Raw genomic sequence first — 26,528 nt, 5'->3', positions numbered from 1 at the left:
AAACAAAACATGCCAATTCATTACTAGTCCAGCACACCAGTGTGTTGGAGAGTAAACCTACATCGACACTTGGAGTACAGCATTTTGACGGGAATTACAACCAGCATCATCAGGCGACAGCCAGTTATGTATACATCCTCTTGTTTCGGTCTTAAATAAGAGGGAAGGGAGGGATCATACTCCTCTGCTTTCCCCCAGCCATCTGTGCTGTCGACTCCATGCCTAAGTCCCAGCCCAAGGGCCTCATTTCCTCTGCCTATGACCGACTTTCCTTTCTCTCTATAGAACACATTTCGCCCATTGTTTTTGCACAGCGTCTTGAGATGCAGACTCAATGAAAAGCTGCATGAATCTACATCATATTCAAGTGCCACGGTAGAAAAAACCATTGCTCTGCTGTCCGGCTCTCCCGATGCGTTTTCGGGTCATGCCGCATGCCGTCCTGCACAATGTGCCGGGAGCAAAACGTGTTGGCACGCGCGACCAAACGTCGGGCACCGTGGCGGGAAAAAAGAGTGGCACGACCCGGAAAACGCATCGCAGGGATTGGGGATCGCCGTCGTGCGCGGCGCGGCTCTGCCTCCTTGCCTGCTGCGAGTCGTTGATGAGCTTCACGAATCTGCCGCCGGCGTCGATCTCTTCCACGGCGATGACTCCCGACGCGGAGGCGCGCTGCGTCACGCTCACGCTGCTCGTCGCCTCCGACTCCTGCACGTCCAGGCGCTTGCGCTTGGCCACCGCCGAAGACGACAGCGACAGGCCGCCCGAGATGGAGCCCGAGGCGGCCGCAGCGGCGGCACCGCCGCGAACCACGGCCACGCGGGAGGACGCGACCGACGAGCGCGACGACGCGACTCCACCGCCGGCGACGCCGCCGCTGCCAGCGGCCGCAGAGCCGGCGCCGGACGAGGAGCCAGAGACGGCGCCGCTGCCGCCCGAGGTGCGCACGGTCTCGGAGGAGCGAGTGACCGTCACGCGGGACGAGGGGCTCGGGGAGAGGTGCAGCCTGCGGGCGGGCGGGGGGAGGGGGGTGACGTGAGCGTCCGTCGGCATCCGTCATCGTCGTCAGCTGCCGTGAGCTATCCGCCACCGGGTGAACGGTTCACCAGGACGACGCAGTCCCTGGCGGTTTCCTCGTTTGACCGCTACTCCATCATTAGTTTTGACCACGAGCGATCGTCCCCACTAGCGACGCGACGTGCACTGCCCAAGCCAACTTTTCCGAGCAATAAATGGATATGTACACATCCGTGCGCAATTACAAATCAGCGCTTATGTGTGGGTGTAGGCACACGCGTGTTCGTTCAAGCATACTGACAGTCATTGGGAACGATGATGCCGATGACAGTGATGATGCCGAGGACGGCCACGATGATGACAATGATGATGGCCAAGATGACGACGATCCCGATGGCAATGCCGGTGGGCGACAACCACGCACCTCTCCTCCTCGCCCTCGAGCAGCTTGCGGTAGGCGGAGATCTCCATGTCGAGCGCCAGCTTCACCTCGAGCAGATGCTCGTACTCGTTGATCTGCGCCGTCATCGCCTGCCGGATCTCGGTGAGCTCGCGGTCCTTGTCGGCGAGCTGGCGCCAGTGCGAGTCGCGCTCGCGCCGCAGCGTCTCCTCCAGGTCGCGGATCTGCGCCTCCGCCCCTGCCACCTGCGTGCGGGGCGCCGCCACGAAACAACAACACGTGACCGTTATGACGACGGTGACGACGGTGACGACGATGTACGTTCGCACCGTACGTAGCCAACCATGCTAATCGGGAGGTGCGGGGAAGGGATGAGAAACCTAACACAACGAGCAGTTCTTAAGAAATGAGTTTGTCAATCTCGATCATTTAAAAGTGAAAAGCTTCCAGTGGCTTCCTCAGATCGGAAGGTGGAGCGTTCCAGACGGTCGCAGAAGCGCATCCCAAAGCACGCGATGTGGTCACTATCTCTGTTCAATGGTTAGCCACAAGCTGCTGCGAGGAGGATCCGAGCTTGCGTGATGGTTCATAATGCCACTGAACACGATTGATGACGGTGGGGTGATGATGAACATGACATTTGTGACCATGTTACTGATTATCACGACGATGATGACGATTGATGACGATGATCACGATCATGACGACATCAACGACGACGGTGAGGATTACAATGATGACCACACCGATGGCGACCACGGCGTGCGAGTGGGGGGCTAGCGGGGGAGTGAGGGGGGGGGAGGGGGGGGTCCCACCTGGCGCTGCAGGGCGCCCAGCTGGTTGTTGAGCGTCTCGATGCGCATGCGAGACTCGGTGAGCTCCTCCTGCACCACGCCCGACATCGTCGAGTTCTGCTGCAGCGACATCTTCGCGTTCTCCATCTGATCGGGCGTGCATGGCCAGCAGCATCATCAGCATCATCATCATCAGCACCACCACCACACACACGTTTCGCAAATCCCGCACATTGTACGATCGAGAACACTGAGACACAGGGGGCGGAGATCACAGCGACTCGAACACCCTCATCAGCAGCCATGGTCTACCCACTGCTAGATGAAGGCCTTCATCTAGCAGGCCACAGAGGCACCAGCAGAAGTTGATTCGGCCTCACGCGAGGCCGCCGAGTGGGTTTCAAACGTGGACACGGACCTCTAAGTCGCGACACACTGGGCCATACGCTCGCACGAAGAAGTAGCAGCAGCAGAAGCGAGAAGGAGCAATACAAAACACTCTTGCTCTGCGTCTCTCGGCCTCACACCTTGGTCTTGTAGTTGTTCTCGAGCTCCCGCTTGTAGAGCTGCACCTGGTCCGTGTGCTCGGCCCGCAGGTCCTGCAGGGCCTGCGCCAGCTTGTTCTCGTACTCCTGCTGATGCCCGGCGTCGATCTCCACCAGCCGGGACTCGTGCCGCTTGCGCGTCTCCTTCACCTCCTGCGGCGGACACGGGATGGGGGGGGGGTCGTAACATTTAAAAATGAAGTTTAAAGGTGCAGCCCTGCAAATGCCTGCTGCTCACCCCGCCGCCGGAGAAAAAGCACCGCCACTCGAGTGGTCTCCTCTTCCGCGTCGACCGGGCGGGTCGGAAGGTGTGTGCGCAGCCTCACTCTAGCCCCACCGCACGCAGCTCTGCCGATCATAGATGCCGCGGGGGTGAACGTTACGGCGGTGAACGCCGCGGCGGCAAACGCTTCCCGCACTGCGGGATGGTGAACGTTGCTGTGGTGAACATTGCCGGGGTGGTGAACGCGTTCACGCCGCGCGGGTGGATGGGCAGACGTCGCCGGGATGTACGGGGGGGGGGGGGGGGGGGGGGGATTTGAGAAACCTGCAACGTTGTTTCAACTGCCGGGCAGGGAGATGGAATGGAACCGCCCATCTCTGGTTCCAGTGTGCTGACCAATACACCACCAAGACAGGGGGGGGCGGGGTGCGGGTGCATGGAGGGGGGGGGTGCATGGGGGGGGGGAGGGGTGCATGGGAGGGGGAGCTCACGTTTTCGAACATCGACCGACGGAACTCGAGCTCTTCCTTGAGGCTCTGGGCGGCGTTCTCGGCGGTGACTCGGGCCAGCGTCTCCTCCTCCAGCTGCTTCTTCAGGTTCAGCAGGTTCCCCTCCAGCTGCACGGTCACACGCAGCGCGCACACAAACACACGCGCGTTAGCCTTGTACTATAACTTATTTCGCACCGTACGTAGCCAACCGTGCTAACCAACAGCCTCAATAGACTGTTGGGGCAAGTGCTGTTCGCGAGTGGCGCCTATGAAGGCCGGCACGGCACACGAGGGGATGGGTGGCCATCACCATGCCAGGCTGCCTTGAAATGGTAACAATTTAAGGACGAGTCGACCTAGGGGAGGCCCATGACTACTGTGGTTGATTGTGTGCTAGGAAGTGAACTTGGGTCCCGTGGTTTGTAGCGCAGTGCGCCAAACGCTGCGTCACCTCTCCCGACCATGCGTGTACACACACAGCAGGTTTCTCTCCCGACGCAAACTGCACGCACGCGCACGCACGCCACTGCTTCCAACTGACAATTACATTGATAAACTTAAAAATCATCACAAGCTCCATATTATAAACACGTGTGTGTTGGTAAATAATTTAACCCGTTTTAATGAGTCCTGAAGACTTTGCTGTTTTTTAACTGGATGTTTCTGTTTGCGCGTCATCACTTTAAGATGTTTTCTTGTTCACGTTTTTGTTTGTTGCGGTTGCACCCCGATTCAAGAGCCGAATGGCTCACACGGCTATACCTAATAAATGAAAAAAAAACTGAAACTGCATGTCTCGATTATTATAGTGATCAGTTTGTTTGGATAAACGCATTTTATGAAAATCAGCCGAGAGTGGAGCAGTGGTGCAGCGGTTAGTGCACTGTGCTAAGAACCCCGGTGACCTCGGTTCGAGTCGTGCCAGCGGTGAACGCCAGTGCCGAGGAGCGATATCGGATCCGATGCACCCTCGGCAACGACCCCATTCACATCCCCCCCCCATCGCTAGCCGCCTACGGGCAGAGACAAGTTTCCTACCGCATGAGATCGTATCTTCCGATTTGACCACTTTATTTTTCTTTTGCGTACATTTTATGCATAGTTGTTGTTGAATCGTTTCCCGTGTTGGAGTTTTATGCGGGTTTGAGTTCATCGCCGCGCATTTCAGCGTCCGTTATCATTTCTACGCCAGGTCTGAATCTCGCATCGTTTGTCTCCATGGGCTCGCACTCGCTCAGAGAGACTTTGCCGTGGGCGACGATCCGGCTGCAGCGTGCGGTGCCGCGCGGCGAGGGGGTAAAGCGTCGGCAGCCACCGCCCTGCGGCTCGCGCGCAGATTCTCAGGGCGTGCCGAGACTGCAAGCTCCCGCTCTCATCCGGCCTTTGCTCAAACCTGCCCAGCCAGCCATCCCACCCTCCCACCCAGGCCTCCCACTATCCCCCACACAGCTCCCTGGAACCCCCCCAACGTGAGTCACAGGCAAGATTAAACATGTCTTTCCTTTTTTTACGTGATTCAGAAGAATAACATTCTTTTAATGGTGCGGTCTTTTCTGGGCTCCACTTGGGCAAAACGTTGCGCTTTAGGTTTCGCCTTTGCAGAGGTCGGGCCGTTATTCCACACTCGAACAGACGTCTGATAACCCTGGTGAGGCCCAGCCCCGGTGAGGCCCAACCCCGGTGAGGCCCAACCCCGGTGAGGCCCAGCCCCGGTGAGGCCCAACCCTGGTGAGGCCCAGCCCTGGTGAGACCCAACCCTGGTGAGGCCCAACCCTGGTGAGGCCCAGCCCCAGTGAGGCCCAGCCCCGGTGAGGCCCAACCCTGGTGAGGCCCAACCCTGGTGAAGCCCAGCCCTGGTGAGGCCCAGTCCTGGTGAGGCCCAGCCCTGGTGAGGCTCAGCCCCGGTGAGGCCCAGCCCTGGTGAGGCCCAGCCCTGGTGAGACCCAGCCCTGGTGAGACCCAGCCCTGGTGAGACCCAACCCTGGTGAGGCCCAACCCTGGTGAGGCCCAGCCCCGGTGAGGCCCAACCCTGGTGAGGCCCAGCCCTGGTGAGGCCCAACCCTGGTGAGGCCCAACCCTGGTGAGGCCCAGCCCTGGTGAGGCCCAACCCTGGTGAGGCCCAACCCTGGTGAGGCCCAGCCCTGGTGAGACCCAACCCTGGTGAGGCCCAACCCTGGTGAGGCCCAGCCCCGGTGAGGCCCAGCCCCGGTGAGGCCCAACCCTGGTGAGGCCCAGCCCTGGTGAGGCCCAACCCTGGTGAGGCCCAGCCCTGGTGAGGCCCAGCCCTGGTGAGGCCCAGCCCTGGTGAGGCCCAGTCGTGGTGAGGCCCAGCCCTGGTGAGGCTCAGCCCCGGTGAGGCCCAGCCCTGGTGAGGCCCAGCCCTGGTGAGACCCAGCCCTGGTGAGACCCAACCCTGGTGAGGCCCAACCCTGGTGAGGCCCAGCCCCAGTGAGGCCCAGCCCCGGTGAGGCCCAACCCTGGTGAGGCCCAACCCTGGTGAGGCCCAGCCCTGGTGAGGCCCAACCCTGGTGAGGCCCAACCCTGGTGAGGCCCAGCCCTGGTGAGACCCAACCCTGGTGAGGCCCAACCCTGGTGAGGCCCAGCCCCAGTGAGGCCCAGCCCCGGTGAGGCCCAACCCTGGTGAGGCCCAGCCCTGGTGAGGCCCAACCCTGGTGAGGCCCAGCCCTGGTGAGGCCCAGCCCTGGTGAGGCCCAGCCCTGGTGAGGCCCAGCCCTGGTGAGGCCCAGCCCCGGTGAGGCCCAGCCCTGGTGAGGCACAACCCTGGCAGCTCTGCAGTGAGCAGCGACGTCAAATTCACTCCTTTTACAAGCACCGTTGTCGACACAAAGGGGCCTTTCATTCATCCCCTCTGCTCTCATAACTACTGCCGCCCCCCGCCCCCGCTCTGACGCCTGCCCACTCTCAGTGGCATCTACTCTCGTGATTTATTTTTGGTTCAATCGCTCGTAAAGAAAAAAGTAATGCTGCAAAAATGCGACGTAAAATGACTCCCCGCATGGCCGGATGGAAATGCCCGAGCTTCAATGAAATTGTGGGAGGCGATGCGGTGATCGTGCGGAATAGTGGGGCGAGGTTTGAAGGACGGCGCTTTCAAGAATTGGACCGAAACTTTCAAAAGGTTGAAGGCTACGGTGAATGTGATTCACAGGTTATTGGGATTTAAAGAATTGCTGTGTGTGGATGTTAAAGAGGTTGTTCAAGTGGTTATTTGAATCATGACTATTGATACTAAATATAAATACGCATGTAATGTGCAGAATACGATATTGAAAAAGTTAATTTTGTAACGAAGATCATTTTAGGACGCTAATAGCAGAAAGATGATATTAAACAAACATGAATATAGATGATAAAGTTCTAAGATGTTAACAGCGTACAAGAAAGTTTATTGGATGAAAAAGTAGTTCCATAAATTTGTCGAATTGCCCGAGACGTTTCAAACGTTTAAAATCGCGTCTGTTCTGGCTGCCTACTCCAATTAGAAACCGTCACCACGAGTCAACCGCTGGTTTCCTTATTGAAACCGCAAAGTATTTATGGGACGGGCTTTAATTGAAGTGAAACCAAGGATGTTCGAGTTCCCGCTACAATGGCAGCAGCGGCAGCAGCAGTGGCAGCTGTGGTAGCAGCAGCAGCAAACGGTCGCACAAACCCAACGTTTACACCGATGGGCACTCTGCGGTTTAATCTGCTCGGGTGATGAGATCACGTTTCCAACTGTACCGTGACCTTTGCCAAAAACATGTGCCCCAACCGGCCGAAAAAAAATAATGTAACCGCTCCACTTCACGGTCGTTATCTTTTCATGAGGTCATTCGCATTTCTGAGCTGCAGCAACAGCAGCAAAGTGATCGCGACGAGAATAATTACATACTAGTGACACACACCACACCGTATTCGCTCGCTCTCCGAGAGAGAGAGAGACGCACACAGAGAGGACGACTTTCCGAGGTGCGGGGAGGAACCACGGGCAAGCAGGGAACGCGGTAGCAGCAGCCACTCGGTGAGGAGCCGCTGCCAAATTCTCCCCCCCCCCCACCCCACAAAGCTCTGCCATCCTCTAGGTATTTTTTGTGTGTTTTGTTGTCTTTTAATTTTTTGCGTTTAGTTCGTCGTTCTTCCCACGCACCTCCGCTTAGCGTGGTTGACTACATATGGCGCGAAAGAAGTTCAACACAAGCACGTACACTAGTACGTACGTACAAAAGGTGCGATAGATGGTAGTCGTTGCCTTCACGTGGCCGGCCGCGAGCACAGGAATGTGGAATTTTACAGCAGCAGGGGCTGGCGGCTGTAAACGCTCGCTCGAATGGGAAGCCACTTCGCACCCCACATGGCCCGGTGAAAGTCCACCGCTGCAACAAGCGCTCGCCAGAGATGCCTCCAAGCGATGGGGCGTTCTTGAAACGTCTCGTCATTAGTCTCTTTTTGCAAAGGAGACATTTGGAGAAGAGACTTCACCACTTAAAAATACCAACTTATTTCACTTCAATTATTTTCTTGCCGTGTTTGGGGTGGCGCGGTGGTGCAGTGGTTAGCGCACCGCACTCTGAACTCGGCAATGGGAGTTTTATTCCCGGACCACGGCTGATATCGGTGGTGGACCCTGGACAGCCCAGCTTCACCAAGGCCAGCCTGACCCATCGCCGGCGCGCGTGGGGGAGGTCTTGAAGAAGGCCGCGGGTTCACGACGGGCTGTAAAAGGAACTTGTCGAAGCAATTGTATTTTCTGTGGCTCAGATTTTTTGTTTGTTTCCGTAGGCGATTACTTTAGCAAGCGATGAGAACAACCCCCCCATCTCCTCCTCGTCACCGACCGCAGGTCTCCCTTGGCTGAGACAGGCCCGTCTCGCTGTGCTCTCCCTCGCTTCTAAAGGTCAATGGACATCCGCGTAAAACACCCAGAGTGGAATGTTCCCCCCGATTGGTCGTTTGAAGTTCGCATTAATCAACGTGAAACATCGCTCGAGGTTTTTTGCGCAACGTCAGCCACCGTTCTCACCTGGTCTAGGGGCGGCCACCACAGCATGGCGTGTCCACCGCTCACCACTCACCCCACCAGATCGACGGTTTACCTCGCACACACCGCCAGTGCTACCACTTACCACCAACACACTCACACCGCCCGCACCGCCCGCACCGCCCGCACCGCCCGCACCGCCCGCCCCTTAGCTCACCGAGGACAGGCTGGCCTTGAGCGAGCGCAGCTCGTCCTCCAGGATGCGCTGCTGTGCCAGCGCAGTGCCCAGCGCGTGACTTTTGCTGCCCAGCTGCGCCTCCAGGTCTTTGTTGCGCCCTAGAGCTGCGGCCAGGTCCCGTTCCTTCTGCGCCATCCTGGGGTGGACACGGGAGACACGTGGGGGGACACGCGGCGGGGTCACCAACGGCGCCGTCACGACTACGGCAAGCATCACCCGCGATGCCAACCACAATACCGCCCCGCACCGCCATTAACCGGACACCGTCATCAACACATCAACACCGTCGCCGGCAAAAACTACTGCCGATGTCACCGGCACTATCAAACTACTGCCACCGCCATCACCCCTATTATCAATTCTAGCACCACAACCATCGCCACCATCACTACACAAACAATAACAACGATGCCGCATTCATCACCACACTGCCATCAATACCAGCGACAACTACCATCCACCACTGCACCAACAATACCATCACTCTCACTGCTACCGTCACCACCGTTGCCAGAAAAAATTGCACCACTGCTTATCACCACCTGCATCGCCGCCTCTACGACCGCCACCACCATTGCCACCACTGATTAATGTGTAACGATGTGACGTTTCCTAGCGAGTAACTATTGAACGTTACACATTCGGCGTTTCCTTTGTTATTCAGAAGGCAGGAGAGTAACACACTCAAAACTGAATGTGAGATGTTCGCAAAGTTCATGGAATCAAGACGATAGTATTTGTGAAGTTTACGGCATACAAAAGACGACGCTTGAAGCAAGCGTTCAGTGTGTGGAACGAGCACCGAATGGCGGTGGTGGCGGAGGTGGCCTTCATCCAGCAGTGGAATGACCATGACCGATGACGATGGTAAAGTAGAATTTATATTTTGCTTGGGCTCATTGTCAGGCGCATTGATCGTGGAAAACTCAGGAAATAGAAACTCCCTTGGAAAAATATAACAGCAATCATTTACAGGCCTTTGTCAATCAACTGTTGGATGAAGGCCTTGCCCATGCTCTATCAGTCATGCAAATTGTTTAACCAAACTTCACCAAGCTCATCAGGACGGGTTTCTTGAAGGAAGGCGGAGCCCAGGACCAGTTTAGAGATCACCCTCCACGGATGTTAGCCATGGCTGCGAATCGAAACCGAGGTTGCTGGGGCCGACAGCGCATGGCACCCCGACCGCTGTGCCGCTGCTTTCACCTCGAAGGCCTGTACACATTGCCTCGAGCAACACGGACACTTAGGATGGCGTCCTGGACTCAACTGCGCCACGATTTCTGTTGAACGAGGTCATAGCCCGTGGGGCCGAAGGTTAGAGTCTCACTTTGCAAGAGTGACCCTGGGTGGGAAAGAAAGGGAAGTGTGAGCGGGCCGCTCCACACTCGCCATCGCGGTGAGCTTAGGTGATGGCGATGACGAGAAAGGGGGGGGGGGGTGGCTGGTTAATTAAATAAGTAACCCCAAACGAGCTTTCCTCAGCTATGGATGGAATGCTCCAGGACTTTGTGATGCACCCCAACCCACTTAACACCCACCAACCCACACCCACGGCAGCTCCACATCCGCCTGCAGTGTGAGCTCACACAAGGGCGCGCGTTTACACGGCGCTTACAAAGCGGCACATTCAAATGAAACGAAATGTATTACTGCAAAGGACGCAGAAGAATTCCTCTGCTCAGAAAAGCATGGGGGGAGGTGGGGAGGGGGGTGGACGCTCGTCTAGTTAGTGACCCCAAGCCAGCGGTGGAATTTCGACACCCTTTCCAAACAATAATTACGTTGACTCGAGGAGGAATTCACCCACTCCCCCGCTGCGTAGTAATTATACACGTGGAGGAGCGGTGGCACGGCGGTCAGCACACCCCACGAGGAATCCGGCGACCCGAATTCGATTCCCGCTCACGGCTAACGTCGGTGACGGGAGTTATGCCAGAAACGGTCCAAGAACGGCACGGACCAGCATGGTGAAGTATGGTCGCACAAACCCCACGACCGACAAGGATAGGGGAGTCCTTCGTCCGGCGTCGGATTGCCTCAAGGGCCGTACGATGATTGTGCACGGCCTTCTCGTAATATCGGCAGTGCGGGCGCCCTGAATATTCCAGACGGGGTAGAGACTGCGTGAGTGGTGGTGGTCCCAATTTTATAAATGATCACAAGGGACAGTAAGTGGGGAGCCCCCTTCTGGCCGACTAATGCCCGCTCGTCGCATGACGCCGCGTTCACCGCGTGCCACACGAGGACGGCTGCCGCTGGGCGCCTCCGGATATTCCGCGCGGGAGGCGCGGTGTGGACGTTAAACGGCGGCGATCGCGAGGCGTGGCGGGTTGACCGAGGGCATCGCCACTCGACCGGTTTCATGCCCAACTGTTGCCACCAACAAAATCCTCAGCAGCTGCCTCCAAGCGGCTGGGGGTTGGGAGGTCGGGTCCCCTGGGTGGGCCGGGAACCCGCGGTGGAGAAGGGGAGGAGGAGATGTGAGGAAGAGGTGGGAAGCAGGAGGAGATGCGAGGTGGAGGAAGAGCGGCATTGAGCGTTGGAGCGTGGCGTGTCCGCCGGCCCATGGCGCTCCCCATAACGAGGGCCCCGCCTCGTTACGGCGGCGACCGTGGGAGCCCCGGGATACGCCGCCCGTGCAAAATTGTTGGCAGGTTTGGGGCCTCCTGTGGGGCTCCTCGCCCTTGCCATGAGCGAGGGCCCGGCTGGGTGGTGGGGGGGGCCTTCCCACTCTCTCGTTGATTTTGTATATTGTCCCGCCTCTCCTCCAACTGCACGGAGGCAGTCACCATGGTTTTTGTTTTGTAAACGACAAACTCGCTCAGCCGCTAAGTCACTGGCCACACGAGTCACTTTTTTTTGTTGCAAAAGGCTAAACAGAAGACTTCATCTGGGTCTGAGTCAGGGTCTCGTGGGCGTGGGGCCACAATGGAGCGACTGATTCCAAGCCGGAACCCCCTGGGGACACAGCTCCTGGCCCTAGCGAACACCAGCCAACCTCTACCCGCCCCACCCCCGTACCACCACTACGAGCACGAGCGAGCGAGCGACAGTTTTAGGACATTGCGGCAAGGGGCTAAAAATACAAGGTGTGCAAACCGGGCCCTGATACCCCCCCCCCATCCCCTCCTAGCCCCCCTTATGCCCCCCACCCTCTCCCTCTCCAACCAGCCCCCACCCTGCCACCCTCCAGCAGCCCACGCCTTGCTCGGTCAGCTGACCAGGCCAACCATTAACGCAGCCTGTGTGGTCGCCCCCTGCATTCCAAGGCCATGATCGGGTCTCTCTTTATTTAACCAGGCGGCTGTGCGATTGGTTCACTCGCAAGGTTAAATAAAGGATGCCGAGATGTGCTTGGGTTGTCTGTGTCCGAGAGTCAGCACGGTGCGATGCCTGGCAAATCGCCACGAATGAGATTCCCCCCACCAAGAAGGAACAATTTTCATTTTATCTTTTCAGAAGCGACCTGGCTATCACAAACGATAAGTGGCTTATCAAGTAAAAATGAATAGCAGCCAAATGCTCTAAAACGCACGATGTTTCTAAATATGGAGGGAAAAGACCAGAGGGTACGGAGAAGAATCTACGCGACGACTGGGAGAGAGACACATGCAAACTCCAAATATACAGCAGCAGGCGTCAGAGTCGGGATGGGGCCCACGACCTCCTGCGTACCAGGCGAGGGAGTTAACATCTACCGATTTGGACCTCCCTCGTCTCTCCGAGCAGTCGGCCATCGTCAAATCAAACTCCACCAAACGGAGCGGGATGGCGGCCGAGGCGGCCGAGACGGCCGACGGGGAGGCGACCAACGGAGGGGACTCGCCGAGATGTCGCGATGAGGCCGGCTCGTGTGCAAGAGCCGCACTAAACGGTGCCCCGCGAGACTATGGGATATGGCGATGGCTCGGGGCGGTCTTCATCTAGCGGTGCTGCTGATGATGATGATGAATGGGGCTGGCGATCCGCGTATCAGTGTGCACGCAGCGACGCGTAACGATGAGGCGTCGCGTCCTCACCCCCCCCCCCCCCCCGCTGGTTTAACGCTGCCTTTGGCCCAGGGCCTCCCTCGAGAGGGGATGCGGCGGTGAGGAGGAGGGGGAAGCCGCGAGGGCAACGTGGCACCGCACGCTGCCACGCCGCAGAGGAGCGTCTCAATGACTGACGGGCGGGGGTCGGGAGGTTGGGGTTCGATGGGCCGGGGTGGTGGGGGAGGACACACGAAACGTGGGTCTGACCTCGTCTCACACACCCCCCCACCACCCCACAGCAAATCGTCACTGTACAGTGGACAGCCGGGGTGGATTTGTACAGACGTTTGTTGAACTTCTATCGCACCGCACGTAGCCAACTGTGCTAAATCGGAGGTGCGCGGTGGGTGGGGGGGGAGGACGGGATTTCACCACGAGGAAGGATTTAAAGTGGCCACGCATGGCCGGGGAGTAAGACAGCACCCAGCGCGGAGAGACAGAGTGACGGAGAGAGAGAGAGCGCACGGGGCCATCGCTGGCTGGGGCGTGCCGGGCGTCATTTGCTCGCACAGCGACGCCTTCCCCCCACCGCCCAGCCCGTCGTTGGGTTTTTGCAGGAATTGATCGTTAAACGCCGCTCGGTAATGAAAATGACGACGGTTAAAGTGGGCGAGCTCAGCTTGAACGCGATTATTAACAGTGAAAATGTGTAAATGATGAAGGAGGAGGGATGACGATGGTGGAGGAGGAGGAGGCGGCAGCTTCATCTCAAAAACAAAAAAAATAAACTTTGAACAAAATAAACAGCTGTTACAAAGCTGGGGGGGGGGGGGGTGGGCGATGGGGGGGGGGGAATATAAAAGCGCGATTGTAACGGGAGCGTGCGCCGCGTCTCCTGTCAATCCGCCGTGCGGGACAGCTGCGACTCTGAGCTGACGACCGTACGCACGGCTCGCGGCAAGGCGCGGCTGTCAAGAGTGCAGGCGGTGCAGCTGCACCGGGGGGCCCACGGGCCAGAGGGGCCCACGGGCCGGGCCGCCGAGAAGGGCCCCCCCCCCCCCCAACAGACCACCCCCCGGATCCCGCCCCCCCCGCCCCACCATTGCATTCCTTGCACCGGGGCCCCATGCCAACCACGCTGCGCCACTGTACACTGCAGAGCCGACCGTGCCATTGGTACAGTCGGCTCGCGTGTTTCTGTGTGGGCTCGTCATTAACAGCCACGCGGCACGCTGGCGTGAATAATTTATATTACTGGGTGACGATTCCATTCCGGAATTACCGTTGTTTTTGCTCTTGTAAGTAGCGTGGTGCGTAACTCTACAGAGTCTGTGGACCTGTCTGGGTGTGTAGCAATTGAGCAATAGAGTGGCAGGGAGAAATAGAATCTACAGTGGGGTAAATAACTATCTGCAGAAGCTAAAGACTCTGATTCTTGACACTCACGCACAGAATCTTATCACGAGCATCCGGATCGATTTTAATTGGATCATTATATCCATAACCATCCATGATCACCATTGTTAGTATTCTTATTGTTAGGAAATGCAGTCTTTGAATAACTTTGCTGCCACTCTTTCCGCTGATCCTTTAAAAGCCATGCCCTGCCCGGAACTCGACACGTGCTCGTCTCAACACGATGAGCGCGCCACGACGCGACACAACACGTGTGCTCTCTGGGAGGTGCGGCCACGTGGTGGCCTGTACTCGGAGAAGGGGGAGACGGCCTAACAACTGGGAAACAGGCGGAAAAAAACTGGGCCGTCGCGACGACGAGCCTAAAGTCGCTCCGTCGCACAGCGCCTCCGGTCGGGGAAGGGAGAACCGACGGTGTAATTAGAGCGGAAAAAGCGCAAAACAAACCTGGACGTCCCTAGAGTAAAAAAGATAATATGCCTAAATCACAAGAGAGTTCCACCGGGATTTAATTATACGCAGCAGACTGCTACACAATCCGCACCACACGTGGTAGCTGGAATCACACCTAAAATCACCGCAATGCCCTCGGGCCACCAAGTCGCTACATTCTGTCGCTCCGACAAAATTCCGGCGTGCGGGGAAACCCAAAAATGCACTCAAATCGATCGACAATAACCGTTAGATTGGCAACAACGTCGAAGGGCTCTCGACGTAGGCGGAAGTAGAGGGGGGGCCGGGTGAATGGCGGGGGGGGGGGGGTGCCAGGGGACGGGGGGGGGGCGTGGGACGCCCACCGGCTGTAGAGCTCGTTGAAGTCGGCGCGGAGCTTCCCGCTCTCGATCTCGATGCGCGCCTTCTCGTGCGCCACACTGTCGAGGCAGCGGCGCGCGTCTGCGAGCTCCCGCTCGAACGACGCCTTGATGCCGGTCACCTCGCTCGTCACCACCTCCTCGCTCTCGGACATGCGCATCCGCAGCATGGAGTTCTCCGCCTCCAGCGAGCGCATCTGTGGGGGGCGCGCGCACGGACACGCACGCACGGTTATGCACAGGCCGGGTAGAAACGCACGGCGACGGCCGCCGTTCGCCACCGTGCGGCGGTGACTTTGCCACGGCGCTCGTGCCAGGCTAGGTGCAATCTGAGGCCGTCACGGACATGTGTGAGGCTCGATGGCAGACCCAGGTGGCTGTGGGTTACATGAGCGAGATGACTGGTAGAAGGCACGCACACACACGTGTGCACAGGTGGACAGAGTCACGTAAATACACGCGCGAGTGCGTGCGTGAGTACGCACTCGTGCCGATGTCATCGTTGAACAAACTTCCAGCAGTGGGACAACTTGCAACGACCTCCGTCCAGCCCGCGTCCTGCGCCGTGTTACGATTCCTTTGGGATATTTGGCCAGTTTGAATCTGTCCAATCTGGCTGTCGCCATGGGATAGAGGATTGGCTGGCTAGGCAGGGAAGGAGGGGCGCAGGTGGGGGGGGGGGAACTGTGTGAATGATGTTGGACCGACGTTCCATGCCACAGATCCATCATTAGTCTCAACGACCGGCCCCTCATTGTCGCAACTTTACTCTTCATCCAGCGCTGGATTCATCACGGCTGATGACGGTGATGACGACGGTGAGGATGATGATGGTGACGACACAGGATAGCGAGCAGCTGTAGCCAACGCGAGCTCGCACAACACAGGCGACACCTGCTCAACGTGTGCGTCGCCATCTTTGTGTCGACCGACGGGCGAGACGTGCGTGTTTGTATTTCAATGCGCTGGGTAATCGCCCCCAGGCTGAGAGTCCCTCCCCGCTCCCCCGTCGAGAGATCTCCTGTAGAAGGGACTCGCGGAGAGAGACTCGCGAAGGTGCGACGGCCAAAGGTGAAAGAAATCTTGCCCGATGCGGAGATGGAGCGACGAAACTGGCTCGCGTGCCAACAGTGGATTGTTAAAGTCGTGAGACCCTGGGAGGAGGAGGCGGTGAACGCTTGGGGAGACATTCAGCCAGAAGTGGATAGATCATGGATGATGATGTATTTTACTGAAGGTTTAAATTTAGCATCCGACAGGATCACGTATCCGAGTGTTTTTCACAACAAAACCGGCGGTCTCACTTTAATCACGGGCTTGTAGAGACCGCTGGGAGCCAACTTTGACTTCCTATCCACCCGTCGAAATCCTCGTCCTCCTTTTCCCACGACAGACTTCTCTCTCTCAGCCGCATCTCTACCGAGAGAGAGATACGTTTGGTTTCCTCCACAGGGAGGAGGTTGCGGGTGCTGCCAGGTGGTGGGGTGTTGAGTGAGGGGAGAGGGGGGCGCTTGGGTGGCTGTCAATCACCGAGCACCAACAGAAGCAACACCTTCAGCTTCCCGCAGCCCTGATAACGTCCGAACCCTCCCACGCGTTCCCCCGATCCAGACCCGCGATCCTATCGACTGCATTTCATTCATTCTGTACCATGCCGTAATCCCCCCTCGCTCCCACCTTGTCTGGACGCTTTGCCGGCCACTTGAACCCCACCCAAGATGGCGTAGGAGGGAGGCTATGCGCACAGCTGGTGAATCACGACTAACAACCTCTAGACGAGCCCTCTAGAGATGACTCTCTATAGATGACCCCTCTAGAGATGACCTCTCTATAGATGACCCCTCTAGAGATGACCTCTCTAGAGACGACCCCTCTAGAGATGACCCCTCAAGACTCATGCTGAAAACGTCACAAAAAGCACCGACCCCTCGGCCCCTCCGTCATGCGCCGGTAGTCGCAGATTTAAAGTTCATCTCTCGCGTCCCAGCTGTGAAATATCACGGCCGTGCGGTGGCAGAACCAGCAGCGAAGAGGGAAACATCCCACACACACACAGAGAATTAAGGGAAGGAGAGGAAGTCTGAAGATGAAACGGCCTGGCCACAAATGTTAGCTCGCCAAAGTGGCTTATTGTGTGGACATGTATAGCCGCCAAATAATCTAAATGCGCGTTTCTAAAAGTGGAGGGGAAAAAACGTAGGATCCGGAAAAAAAATCCATGCGACCACGGGGAGAGACACGCAGACTCAAAATAAACAGGCGTCAGGATCGGGATCAAACCCACGACCTCCTGTATACCAGGCGAGGGAGTTAACATCTCCTAGCCACCGCGGCGCCGTTGACAGAGAATGGTAACATCGCACAATGTTATCCTTCTCAAGATGTGCGCGTGTTTGTTGAACTGCTTTCGCGCCGCATGTAGCGAACCGTGATAATCGGAGATGAGAGGGAAGGACAAAACGGGCGGTGACTGTGCCTGGCGAGAGAGGGAGGGGGGGCCTTCCACAGACGGTTGTTGAGGATTCCGGCTGTCCAGACGGCACTCTCACCCACACCGCGTCCAACCGATCAGCGCGGTTGGCCACGTTCGGTGCGAAAGAAGTTCAACCACTCCACCTGCAGGTCACCGCACACCTCACACTTCTCTCTACGATCCATCCCTCCCACAGCTGCACTCTGCAATCCCCTCTCCAATCGTCGTCGTCTCTTTCTCACCCTCCCCACCCCAAGCTCCGACATTAACTTTGCTCAACTCAAGAAACGCGTTCATCTATTGCAACTGTGACGGTGCCAATTGTTGCTGGCCGCTTGACGTTCAAAAAACGTGGCCATGGCAGCGAGGAGGAGGAGACAGCGGCGGTTAGGAAATTAATGCTACGGTGTAAACCGAGTCCCCATATAGAGCTGCCCCTACCGCGACCATCACAGTCACCGCCACCGTCACCACCACCGTCGTAACCACCACCACCGTCACCACCGCGCTACAGATTACTGGGATGTGCTGCCAGTCACTCGCTCCTCCGAAAGCAGAGCCGCTCACTCCCGTCCAATCGTAATGGGGCAGCCGACAATTAAAAATAGCCCAGCGCACGATTACAGCCACCAATCTCAAAACCGTTGACCGCGCACAGTAACGCCACCGCCCGCTTGGATTGTTTGAGTCTATGGGTGTCTACATGGACGTCTCAGGGTCTCCATGCACGTCTTTGAGCCTGTGTGCGAGTTTACATCTCAAACTGTGGACCAAACAGTACTGCCACTTCCCACTTGGATTGTTTGAGTCGTGGGGGATCTCTATCCACGTCTAAGGGTCTCTATGCATGTCTACGAGTAGTTGACGTCTCAAACCGTACACCACAAAGTCAAATCCACCGCCTGCTCCCATCACGTCACAAGGTTACTCCTGAAACCGGTCCACTGTCTCCCCTCACCAACCTTGGTACGAACACAGAAACCGACTCCCCGCCGTACATAGATTACACAAAGTTGTCAGGAAACATTATTGAGAGAGAAGGAAGGAAGGAGAGATGAATAATTATTAAACTTAATAGCTTGTTTAAAATAAGCCCACGCCTCGTTGACGCATCGCCCGAGGAACGTGGGAGAACTCGAGATCGCTTCTCAAGGCGGGCGCGAGGAAGCAGCAGCGCACAAAGGCCCCAAAGCTGCCGTCGGGAAAACGTTCACGGAGCAGAAACTGCGGGGCTGGTGCCAGGGGCGCGGTCACGGGGAGACCCAGAGGCTGACTCACTCGGGGGCCCTGCGAGACCCAGAAGGGAGTGGACACACCCTGCCCTACCTCTCCCCTCTCCGCTCACTCTACTCCCCTCCACACACCCTCCTCCTGTCACCTCAATCCACTCCACTAAATGCGCACCCTTCTCAACTTTAAAATAAACGAGCATGTGATGAGCAACTTGGCAGAAAGCACAGTTTTGTATCAAGTAAGCACATGCTTGCCATTCGAAAGAATTATCCTCGCCACAGGAATGTGGAATTTCCACCGGTGGCTCAGGGCAGGCCGATGGAGAGGAGTACCCCCCCCCATACCCCCTCCACCCCACCGCCGTTGTCCTAAGAGCCATGCTCTGGGTCCGATCCGCGTGCTGATATTGGCGAACGCCTCAATATGTTTCGTCCAATATCTGGCACAACCGTGCCCCTGTCTCCGCCATCGCGAGGAGCTCGGCCAATCGGCAGCTGCCCCAGCCGGCCCGCCAGCACGTGTTGGCCCCGTGACTCCAGAAACTACACGCGCAAGCCCGCTGACCCGTATGAAAGTTATAAGAGCAACCCTGACATTTGTATTCTTATATTGTTATCACGGTTGCTGAGCACAGGCCTCAAAGGTCAGCAACAAACAGCACTAAATAACGGTGTAGTCGATCAGAGTGTGTTGCCTGTGGGTTTGTGCATCTGCGAGTGTGCGAACATGGCTATGTACGTTTCTGGCGACAGCACCGGCTCTCGTGCGCCATCGACCTTAATAGGTGCTCGCTGACAGCAGCTCGTCCCCTACTGCGGTCACGACGGCCGAACAAGGGATCTTTGTCTCAGTGCATGTGTGTGTGTCGTGGGCAGGCGGTGTGCCTGTGGGTAGTGCTAGGGAGGGGTGGAATGTCAACCCCCACACCTCCCCCACACCCCCCCATGTGTGACACCTCAAATGCACCCCCGCCCTACACCCCCCGCCCCACACCCGCCCCCTCCCCAAATAGACGAATTGGTGCGAGTCTGGAAGATGTCGTTCACGTTTTTTTGACTTGGCGCTCTCAAACCTCTGCATGGAAAAAGGGGAAATCAATTGTTTTTCAAACGTTAGAAAAACAATATTTCAAGGCTCCCTTTGCTGCATACCTACCCACCCACTCACCAATCCACCCACCTACCCACTTTTCTAGCCACCCATCCGCCTACCCCATTAACTTTCCTACCCACATATCAACTGACCTGCCCGTCCACCTCCCTGCCGACCTACCCAGCTACGCTCACACACTCGGCGCAGTCGCTCCGTCTCTGTTACCACACGAACCCGGGCCGCGGAGTCCCGTTTGGCTCTTTCATTCATTTGGCTCATTTCAACATTTTTACTTTAACTTTCTTCTTCTTTAAAACAAAATCCTCAGCACGTTGAAGCTGTGGTTGAGGCACAGCCACACCCAAACATTCCTTCCTCCTGCACTCCCGCGCACCCATAGCCCCCGATCGCCCCCCCACCTCCCACTCCTCTGTCCGGCCCTCAGCTCCCCTCCCGGCCGCCCCTGGGTGTGGTCCCAGATGAGAGCGATCTGGGCGTGGGACTCATTTCTCCATCGCCATGATAATGATGATGATCGTGGTGATGATGATCGTGGTGATGATGATCGTGGTGATTATCGTGGTGGTGATGATGATCGTGGTGATGATCATGATGGTGACCGTGGTGATGATGATCATAATTATGATCACGATGATATCGGAGGTCATGAGCGTAATGATGATCTTTAGCTATCCAGCACAGCCGTACCGCGTGTAAGATGCACGTGTTATTTTCAGGAGGGCCCTGCCATATTGAGATGTTTGACCAATGTGTGTGTGTTTTTTGGGGAATGTTTTGTAAAGGAGGAAAGTGGAGAACACGGGCGTCATCTGACGATGATGATGACGATGCAAGTCAGACTTTTGGTTGTAATGAAGATTGAGTTATCACAGCGAAAAACTTGCATAATCCAACAAAACAATAAACCATCACCGACTTCTGGTGTTTACAAACAATCATCTTCAAAAATATATTTACTATAATAGTACTTCTACGATTCTTATGTAAATGTATGGTCTGTGTAAGTCTATGGTCTCGATGTAGCCTCTATGGGTCTATATGTAAGTTTGTGGGTCTCTATGTAAGTTTATGGGTCTCTATGTAAGTGTATGGGTCTCTATGTAAGTGTATGGGTCTCTATGTAAGTTTGTGGGTCTCTATGTAAGTTTATGGGTCTCTATGTATTTCTACATAAGAATATGGTCGCGATGTCAGTCTATGGGTCCCTTTGTAGGTATACAAGACTCTGGGTCACCAGGCTTTTTAAGTACTATGAAGGTCACTGCGTCGTACCTCATTCAATTTTGGCCTCCCTTGCAAGGGGGGGAGGCGTGGGGGTCTCGTGGTTTCAATGGACATAAATAAAGGCCCCCTCTATGCCACTAATCACACATCCCCACTCACACAGCCTTCCCCTGCAGCGAAGTTATCCATGCTTCAATGCCATCTCACGCCCCTCACCAACATGCCTATTGCCTCAAACGATGAATGGGACTCCACGTGTGCGCTGTATCAAGATGGAATTCTAACCGCGGCAGCAGTATTCTGCAAATTAAATAGATATCGGCAATTAAAACCAACGAGCGTAGTTACGGGTGGTGGGAAGGGGTGGGGGGGAAAGAGGGTTCTTGTAAATTGATCGTAAACATATACAGATGCCCCGTATAGCCTGCACAGATTGTTGAGGCAAGTGCTGTTGGCGAGCACGTATTATTGATACCGGCAGGGCACCACGCCCGACCACATTTGTCTCTTCACGGTCAGGTGGTGATTACACGTTGCACCGGGTACAGCACTCATTTAAGGCTAAGTCGATCTAAGAGAGGCCCAAGACTGCATCGGTTATCACTCACCACTCGTGGTATATAGATGATACACACGATTAAGCCCTCACATTCGATACGTATTTTGCATTCACCGAAACCCGTAAAATACAAAACAACTCCAAGCAAATCGACTCAACGTTGGCGGGCACGGCTCGCAATCATAAGGTTCGGAGTTTAAATCCTGGTTGGGGGTTGACACTCAACGCCATCAGAGGTCAACAGTGGCTGACTTATGGAGAGAAACGTTGGGGATTCAAATGTGGAATTTTCCACCACTGACTTCTGTGGGCTGTCAACAGGAGGTTGAGCGCCAGTATAAAACTATATTTTATTTTACCAGGTAAGGCCCACTGAGCTATATACAGCTCTTTTTCACACGTGACCTGGCCACAAATGATAGCTCGCCGAATGGCTTATCGTGTGCAGGGAAAATCCGGAGGACCCGGAATAAAATCCACGCGACCACGGGGAGAGAGAGACACGCCAACTCAAAATATACAGCAGCAGGCGTCAGAGTCGGGATAGACCCCCACGACCTGCTGCATAAGAGGCGAGGTAGTTAACATCTCGCCACCGTGGGGCCCCGATGTGGCGGCTCTTGTGAGCAGAAAATCACTTTCACGATTCAAGTTTATTTGTTTAACCAGGCGAGAGAAGCGAAGAGACCAGGAATACAAAATCTAACCTGCAAGTTACCTAACTCACCAAGAAAACGAAAGGAATTAAAATAATCATAGCAACATCTTAAAACAACCACGGTCCGTGTCACATGGAAATATTGGCAACATAATTCGCTGCTGTGCAAATCGGTTGGAGGCAAATCACCTCCGGATTTAACGAGGCACAAATAAAAAAAATGCTAAACTCCACAAACATTACACAGTAAAGGGATATATGGTGACAGTAGCAGTCCAGCACTATGTTACTGAATGCTGAACTTCTTTCGCACCGTACGCAGCCAACCGCGCTACTCGGATGTGTTGGGGAGGGGGGGAGAACGCACACGTACACCCGGGTGTACAAGATCGGTGACGATCTCGCAGCGGAACAGGGCCATTACCAACGGTTGAAAATCTTTAAAATGCGAGGGAGAATTCAAATCGATCGTAAACAGTGGGGGCAATAAATGGTTGAAACGGATGCCCGGGGGGAACTTGGGCGCAGCGCAGCGAGGGTGGGGGGGGGCACACGAACCGCCCCATCTTTATCCCAAGTGGAAAGTCCAGTTCACTGTATGGATGGTACTTGTTTGTGGACACCGCACATGTTGTGCGGAGTGTCGCTGTTAGCGCTACGCCGCGCTACGAACCCGGCCACCCGAGTTCGATTCACGCTCACGCAGGCAAACACCAGTGGCGATTATCTGAACCGGTCCTGGGCCTCCCCCTAGGTCGACTCAGCCTCAAATGAGTTCCTGGCGCGGTGTGTAAATGTCACCCGTGGGGAGACAAAGGCGGTCGGGCGTAGTGCTGGCCCCAACTAGGGCTGAACGATTTGGGGAAAATATCTAATTGCGATTTTTTTTTACAGATATTGCAATTTGATTTGGGATAAAAAAAATTATGGTCAAGCTTCAGTGCAATATTCACTGTGTAATAGATTTAAAACAGGTGATGGAGCATTACCACATGATACCATCGAAATATGAACTGCTCTATATATTCTAGTGCAAGATTTAGAACTTAAAATATATGAATTGCTTCCAACATGTATTTATGAAAATGCTTTAATTGAAAAAGAACAATCAAACATAGAACAATTAAGTTAAATAAAGTTATAATAATAAAAAAATAAAACAATTCCTATAAAAAAAGTAATAGGTCTGTTCAAATCGCAAATAATCGCAGCCTTTGCGATTTGCTAATCGCATTGTTTCAAATTGCGATGTCGATTTCAAATCGATTAATCGTTCAGCCCGAGCCCCAACACCACCCCTTTGCGTCAAATAAATGTTCGCGAATAGCACCGGCCCCAACAGTCCACGGGTATGACTTTGTGCATCTCTCAGCTAATAATGACGTGGGTTCTCGCGTTGGGGGGGGGGGTTGTCGTGACCGTATGCACACGCACCGACACGTGCGCATTTGTGCGTTAGTCTCTCCGTGTGCATCCGCGTACGACGACTGAATGATGCTCGCACGTGAACGTATACACGCGCACATACACGCGCACACGCACGCGCGCGCATCCGTGTCTCGCCGTGTGTGTGCGTACAGGCGCGTGCATCCGCGCGTGCGCATGAGTGTTCGCGTGTACACGTGCGCACGAGTGCAAGGGTCCATCGGTATCTGTGCCCCGTGTGTATACGTACACACGCACGACTGTATGTGTCCGTGTACACGCGTGTGTGTGTATGTGTGTACGTGTGTGTGTGTGTGTACGCGTGTGTGCGCGCGCGTCCTCCGCCTCGCACCTTGTCGATGTAGACCGCCAGGCGGTCGTTCAGGTTGCTGAGTTCTTCCTTCTCCTGGGCCCTGGTGATGCGCGCGGGGCTGAGCGGAGACGAAGATCTCACCTCGGTCCTCACCTGCCTCACCTCCCTCACCTCGCGGCCTCGGCGTGGGCTCCCCATTGCTCTGTCTCACTGCGTCTCTGCGTGGCCCTGTCTCGCCGTCTCTCTCGCCGTCTGTGTCGTATCACTGGCTCTGTGGACCAGAATGTATCTGTGCCTGTCCCGACGAGTCTGGAGCTCGCTCTCTCTCTCTCTGCGTCTCTCTCTCTCTCGCTCTCTCGCCAGTCTCCTCCTACCCCGCTCCGAACAGCTCACAACCACTGGGATGGGCTCTCGATTTCAGTCGAGGCTGGGTGGTGCCAAGATGGGTGGGGTTAAGAGAGAGCGCGTGGTGGTGATGCTGATGGTGTGGGGAGCAGTCGCGTAGCGCGCTGCGCTACAGAACCCGGCGACCCGAGTTCGATTCCCGCTCACGGCCAACACCAGTGACGATGATCTGAAACGGTCCTGGGTCTCCCCTAGGTCGACTCAGCCAAGACATCGCCACTGCGGCGACAGAGGCGGCAGGGCGCGGTGCCGTTGCCGGTATGCATATGTGTTCGCTTTCAGCACTTGCCCCAATTGTCTGTTAGTAAGGAGGCTATAGGGGGGATCTTTATCTTTGGTGCTGATGAGTGGGGCCCGGTCGGGGCCGCGGCTATTGCTGCGCGGCTGTCGGCGGCGTGGGGCAAGAGACGGAATTTGGCCCGGGAGTTGCCGCCCGGTGCGGTCCGGTTGGTGCTCGGCAATAATGACGCCCCCCCCCCCCATTCATTCTGGCAGCAGCCAGTGACAAAATCTGTCTGCGATCTCTCCTTCTTTCGTATAATAATAATGTAAATGTATAAAGCAGCCCTTAAGCAATCGTTCTCAGGGCGCTGTGCATGGAAAAGGCGGAAATAGTTAAGCATCAACTAAGGACACGTAGAAGGGAAATAATAAAATCATAAAAATAAAACATAATAAAATAATTCTCACGACGTTTCGGCCACAACGGCTGCTTGCGTTGTGGCCGAAACGTGAGAATTATTTTATTATGTTTTATTTAATATTATTTTATTATTTCCCTTCTACGTGACTTTACCGAAAGAACCAAGAAGATCAACTAAGGAGAGAAGAAGTGAGAAAGACGTTTGGGAATTTAGTTTCATTTTCAGTTTAATTTATTTGGTATAGCCCTGTGAGCCATTCGGCTTTTGAATCGGGTGCAACCGCAACAAACAAAAAACAAAAACATGAAACAAAAATATGAACAAGAAAACATCTTAAAGTGACTATGTGACTATGTGCAAACTGAAAATCCAAGAAAAGACAGCAAAATATTGCAGAAATAGCGCCGTACACCAACGCTGTGTGCAAAAATCCCAGTGGGATCCAAGTCAAACAACAACAACCACAAGACAACTTAGATGAAGGCCATCAGTCTAACAACGTACTACAACAAACAAACATGGCCAAACCAAAAAACTTTTCGAAATCACCAAAATAAAGCCATAACCATGACGCATCATGAATAATATTAAACATCACGCATCATGAATAACATTAAACAAAACTCATCTTGAATTGGCTGGAAACTTTAAACAAAAAACAAAAACGCAGCAGGGCCCCCTGAAAAGCAGTCCTATGACTCGGTGCGGCGAATATAATTGTTTATTTACTTATTAGCCTTCCTCAATTCACAAAAGAATCGTTAAACTAATCTGTAGCAACTTCGTGTCTCGTGTTGTTTGTTGTTGCTCGACGCTTGGCGATTTTGGGCCTTCTGGGCCCTGTGCTCAGCAACTGTCTTCATACAAAGAAAGCCTAATATATAACCAATATATAAACTAATACATAAATAAAACATAATAAACAAAAAATATAATATAATTTCCAATATATTAATATAATATACAAAAAATAATATACAAAAATACAACTAATATACAATATACCAAAAAACGAATATATAGGCAAAAGAATGTGCTATAGTCTATAGTGAAGTGTGGACTCAGTGATGATTGTGTGGATCATCGCGGCGATAATGATAATGATCACGACGATGATGATCACGATCATCTCGACGACGACGACGATGATGATGATCACGACGATGATTACGATGGGTCTCGTGAAGACCTGGTGATGATGATGTGTTACGAATGGCTTAACGTCTCACTGAATATTTTTTGGCTCACTTGTAGATCACGTGCTGTGCCAGGCTAGGTGCACTTTGAGGCCACGTGAAGTGTCGATTGAATGCTGGCATCGTCAGCTCACGGGGGCCGACTCAGGCGCTACGGATAATTATCTGAGACGACTGACAGATGCACCGCATTGTTGTCGCTGTGTTTTATCCACCCGGCGCTCTGCTCGCTGTGATGTGCGTCACTCATCCGTCACCCCACGCACACTCATTCGCACGTAAAGCCAGAATCCTTTACGCACACACCCAGAGACATTGACAGCCAGAGGCAGTTCCTGAAACCATAACCAAGCATTTTAATCCCGATGTCTGTAAATAAATCACCCGCAATGCA

The 26,528-nt window shown here is 54.9% G+C and overlaps 1 protein-coding gene across 4 annotated transcripts in view; it reads right to left on the bottom strand.

Moving 5' to 3' along the window:
• The window catches only part of LOC144931054 (lamin-B1-like), a 33,665-nt gene extending 9,389 nt beyond the window's left edge, over positions 1 to 24,276 (bottom strand). For all 4 annotated transcript variants that reach the window (XM_078854949.1, XM_078854951.1, XM_078854952.1 and 1 more), the window contains exons 1-8: positions 23,929 to 24,276; positions 14,877 to 15,088; positions 8,669 to 8,825; positions 3,471 to 3,596; positions 2,739 to 2,909; positions 2,233 to 2,358; positions 1,442 to 1,662; positions 589 to 1,006 (exon numbers count right to left, since the gene is read on the bottom strand). In XM_078854949.1, coding sequence (XP_078711075.1) covers positions 589 to 1,006; positions 1,442 to 1,662; positions 2,233 to 2,358; positions 2,739 to 2,909; positions 3,471 to 3,596; positions 8,669 to 8,825; positions 14,877 to 15,088; positions 23,929 to 24,087 — 1,590 coding nt within the window. In that variant the 5' untranslated portion in view covers positions 24,088 to 24,276. The remainder of the gene's footprint in view (positions 1 to 588; positions 1,007 to 1,441; positions 1,663 to 2,232; positions 2,359 to 2,738; positions 2,910 to 3,470; positions 3,597 to 8,668; positions 8,826 to 14,876; positions 15,089 to 23,928) is intronic.
• Between the last annotated feature and the right edge of the window lie 2,252 nt (positions 24,277 to 26,528).

Source organism: Lampetra fluviatilis, chromosome 3, assembly GCF_964198595.1.
Source record: "Lampetra fluviatilis chromosome 3, kcLamFluv1.1, whole genome shotgun sequence".
Lineage (NCBI taxonomy): Eukaryota > Metazoa > Chordata > Hyperoartia > Petromyzontiformes > Petromyzontidae > Lampetra > Lampetra fluviatilis.
Note: the sequence above shows the minus strand (reverse complement) of the source record. Positions and strands in the feature narration are given on the sequence as shown.